General features: G+C 40.0%; 1 protein-coding gene across 2 annotated transcripts; it reads left to right on the top strand.

Annotated features, from left to right (window-relative positions):
• Window positions 1-289: 289 nt before the first annotated feature.
• Window positions 290-2813, top strand: LOC115208421 (transmembrane protein 74B-like). Of its 2 annotated transcripts, none has more exons than XM_029776474.1 (2): window positions 290-475; window positions 1985-2813. In XM_029776474.1, the coding sequence occupies exon 2, from the start codon at window positions 2046-2048 to the stop codon at window positions 2799-2801; it is 756 nt and encodes a 251-aa protein (XP_029632334.1). In that variant the 5' UTR covers window positions 290-475; window positions 1985-2045; the 3' UTR covers window positions 2802-2813. The 2 variants fall into 2 exon arrangements, with proteins under 2 accessions (XP_029632334.1, XP_029632335.1); XM_029776475.1 differs by lacking the exon at window positions 290-475 and adding an exon at window positions 1557-1759.
• Window positions 2814-3858: the final 1045 nt, after the last annotated feature.

A 3858-nucleotide genomic window follows, 5' to 3' on the forward strand; every position in this document is an offset into this window, starting at 1 on the left:
TCTAGGCAATTAGCGATAACAGGATAGCGATAACAGGAAATACACAAGCCGTAGGCTACACTATAGCTCAAGGTGGCTACTTCGGAATGTCGGCTCGCACGGAAAAAACTGTACATTTCTAACATTATGGTTGAGATTTAATTAATATAAACTATGCATGTTAGTTGCACGCAGATGTTAGTAAGGCGTTGGTATCATGTCAAGTTAGTCAGAAGTTCAATGGACAGCTATGTGTAATATGGTTGACTAGGCTTAATTCTGGCACATATCACTCCCCATAGTGCAGGTCACGTTTTTATTGTCATTACTGGCAGCTCCACAACCAACTGAAGCGATGCGCTCCCTTTCAACCACCAATTTCACGGCACCGTTTGTTTGCGCATGGCCAGTTGCTCTCGAGGTCTTTCGGTCCCCCTCGAAACAACCGGCATCTTTACACTACAACATCTTATCACTGGAGTGTCAACGCTTGGGGGTAGGTCCATTTTTGTGTTTAATATTGATATATCAATAGAGTAGGCTGTCTTTTTTTTGGATAGGATGTTTGTTCTAATATTATTGTAGGGTATGCGGTTCTTGTTGAATAGTCCTCAATTGATTGATACTTAGATATAGATAGGCGATATACTATCGCTCAAAATACCTAATTTAATCCAATACATAGGCTACGTTTTTGTGATGGGAATCAAGGTCATGCCAGGGTTGATTTTGCGCTGTTTTTAAAGACGATTAAACTGCTATCATGGGCTGAAACAGAAGGTATTTCATGAAATGTAAATCATGTAAAAATGTGTCAGTAGCCCACTGTTCTAGGTATATGTAGCATATATTGTCACAGCTAGACCTTATCTAACTGGTAGATAATCTGCTAATTGTAGGCTGAGCTGATAATGAAAAGGCTGTTCTTGTTAACATATCAACGTTTTTTGAAGCCCTGACTCTCTCCACCCAGTTTAACGATAATTGGAGCAGCTGTGTTACCAGTCGCACTACATGGTCTTCCTTCTAGGTTAGAGGGTGGGAGGGATGCATTCATTCCCATAAATAGCCTACAATCAGTCACTTGAGTGAAGTGTTTAAGATTCATAATGTCAATATAACGATAGCCTCTATATGAATCTGAGAACATATTTTGATAAGACTTTTAATAACACTGCTAGTTTAACTCCAAGCACAGATAGAAATTAATTTGCTTAGAATTAATCATGCAAACATTTATTGTGGCACAGAGTCAGTGAGATTGAAAGCTGTGCTTATGTCCTCTATCCATGGAATTGAGCCACCAGGATGGAGCTAGCATGCCATATTTTTGTAACTCATACAAAACTGTTCATTTTAGTCTATTAAAACAGACCCCATTTCAAAGGAAAAAAGCGCTCATTAAAATCAGGTGTGGGTAATTAGTGGGCCTGGCCAGCACACCTGAACACACTTAACAGGATAGAGAGTTTTGTTGACACTGAGAATGGAATGTATATGTTTTTAAATAACATTCTTATAACATTCAAATGTTTTCTTGTGGTTTTTATGGAAACTTTTCTTAATTTTCTGAGAACGTGACTTTAAATAGAACCATGAGGAACCCTGCTGAAAATGTTATGCCGAAGTACTGCAATTCCTACAGAAGAACGTTGTTTCTAAATGTTCTCTAAACAATTTCAGATCATTACTTTAATCATGAGGAAACATTGTGCTGAAATTCCCACTTAAGGTCCTCAGAACTTCATGTACTAGTTGGATGTCTCACTCCATGACCAAGGTTGACACACTTCAACGCTTTTATTTGAATTAATTGTTGTTTTGTTATGGCTACATGTTATTTTATCGCATTTGAATAAAGATATATATGGCTTAAAATTAGATTTAAATTGCATTTATATTTCACAAAATATTGCTGACTAATCAAATTTGAGCGGCAGACACCGCATGCATGATACCTATGCAGCTTGGTAATGCTATTTCATAATTTAAAATATTCCTGCAGGTGTTTGGCAAAATAAGGAAGGGTGGCTGAATCATGACATGAGCAGATCGACTGAATTTCGATGGAGTCTTTGAATGCCGTAGAGCTCTGTGAATTGGGGGATGGCGACAAGCCCGCTGCCTGCGAGGTCACTACAACTCCGCGAAAAGGTACCCAGTCAAGACCTCGGACAGTAGCTAGCACTGGAATCGAGAACACGTCATATCAGGACGAGGAGCACGAGACGAGGTTCAGTCACCAGGGAGCAGACAGCTTGAGGATTCATCGGTCCACATCTAATGACAGGGGCTATCAGTCACAACCCCAGCCTTTCCAGCGAGATGAGCTGTCACACCGCTCTGAGGAGGGACATGAGACTGACTTTAAAAACCTTTCACTCGACTACGGGTTCATATTTGCCATGGTGTTCTTGGTGAGTGGAATTGTACTGGTGGTCATTGCCTACACCATTCCCCGAGAGGCAAAGGTCAACCCAGATCTGGTGTCAGCCCGTCAGATGGAGAAACTGGAGATGTACTACACACAACTGGGCTCGCACCTCGACAAGTGTATCATAGCAGGCCTGGGACTGTTAACTCTAGGGGGAATGCTCTTGTCCATCGTGCTAATGGTGTCCATATGCAAAGGTGAGCTGTACCACCAGAGGACATTTTTCCAACCCAGGAAAACATACGGGTCGATTCACCTCCGGATGAGACAGTTGGGCGAGGGGGAAGAATCTCTGTTTGAATGTGAACTTAGCCACACTGGCACCACAGCTCTAGCCACTAGGCCTACAGATGGAACACCGGTGCACAGTGGCACCCAACAGGAGTAGCACAATATGAGCACATTTCTATCCACAGACTGTCAAGGGTTGTAATCATTGCTTAACGGGCTTTGTAAAAAAGTGAAGCCAGCAAGGTAAGTCGACTGTGGTTAAGACTATATAAGAGCACATTTGGAAATGCACATCATGTATTGTTAGATGTAGGATCAAATCAGAGACTGAAATAGATAGGCTATGAAAAGCACAATGGGCACCCTTGAGGAATGCATAGAATAGGCTAACTTGACATGCTGCAAATAGATGGCTATCACTCTTTAAGAATTGAATATACAGTATGTCTGGATAACATATCAAATCATTAATGAACAAAACATGTACAATATGTATAGGCCTACAAATGTTATTTACATTACATTTTAGTCATTTAGCAGACACACTTATCCAGAGCGATTTTCGTATTTGTTCGTACTGGTCCCCTCGTGGAAATCAAACCCACAACCCTAGCGTTGCAAGTGCCATGCTCTACCAACTGAGCCACACGGGACATTATCATGTAAGGATACAATATGCCTTAAACTTAGTCACTGTAAATATACCAAGCTCCTGTGAGCCAATAAGCCAAGGTAAATATGTAGCAACTGGAACCACTTAATCTGTTCCAACAATATACAGCAGCACATATATATGGTAAGAATATACAGCAGCACAAACAAAAAAATCCAAGCAAGTGAAATGTTTGATGTGCATTAGAGGCTTTTGAACAGGTTTTTGATTAACTTAAGAAAACCGATTTGTATTTCATAATGATATATATATATACACCAAATTTGAAAAACTAGAAACAAATTTTACTTCAAAATGTGTTAAGGGGAGAATGTCCGCACAATCATCCCAGTTGTTTGGACAAATATAGGCTTTATCTTTATAAAGACATCAGAGTCATTCGGTAAAACAGTCATCTGAAGCTAATAATGGAAGTGTAGGTGTGAATTTCTCTCTCTCGCGCTCTCGCGCTCTTGCTCTCATGCTTTCTTTTTTAAATCAGCGAGTTAAACACCAGCACATAAGTCATTTATGTATTATAAATATTAAATCAAAGTTTATT

The sequence above is a fragment of the Salmo trutta genome, chromosome 14, assembly GCF_901001165.1.
Source record: "Salmo trutta chromosome 14, fSalTru1.1, whole genome shotgun sequence".
NCBI classification, from domain to species: domain Eukaryota; kingdom Metazoa; phylum Chordata; class Actinopteri; order Salmoniformes; family Salmonidae; genus Salmo; species Salmo trutta.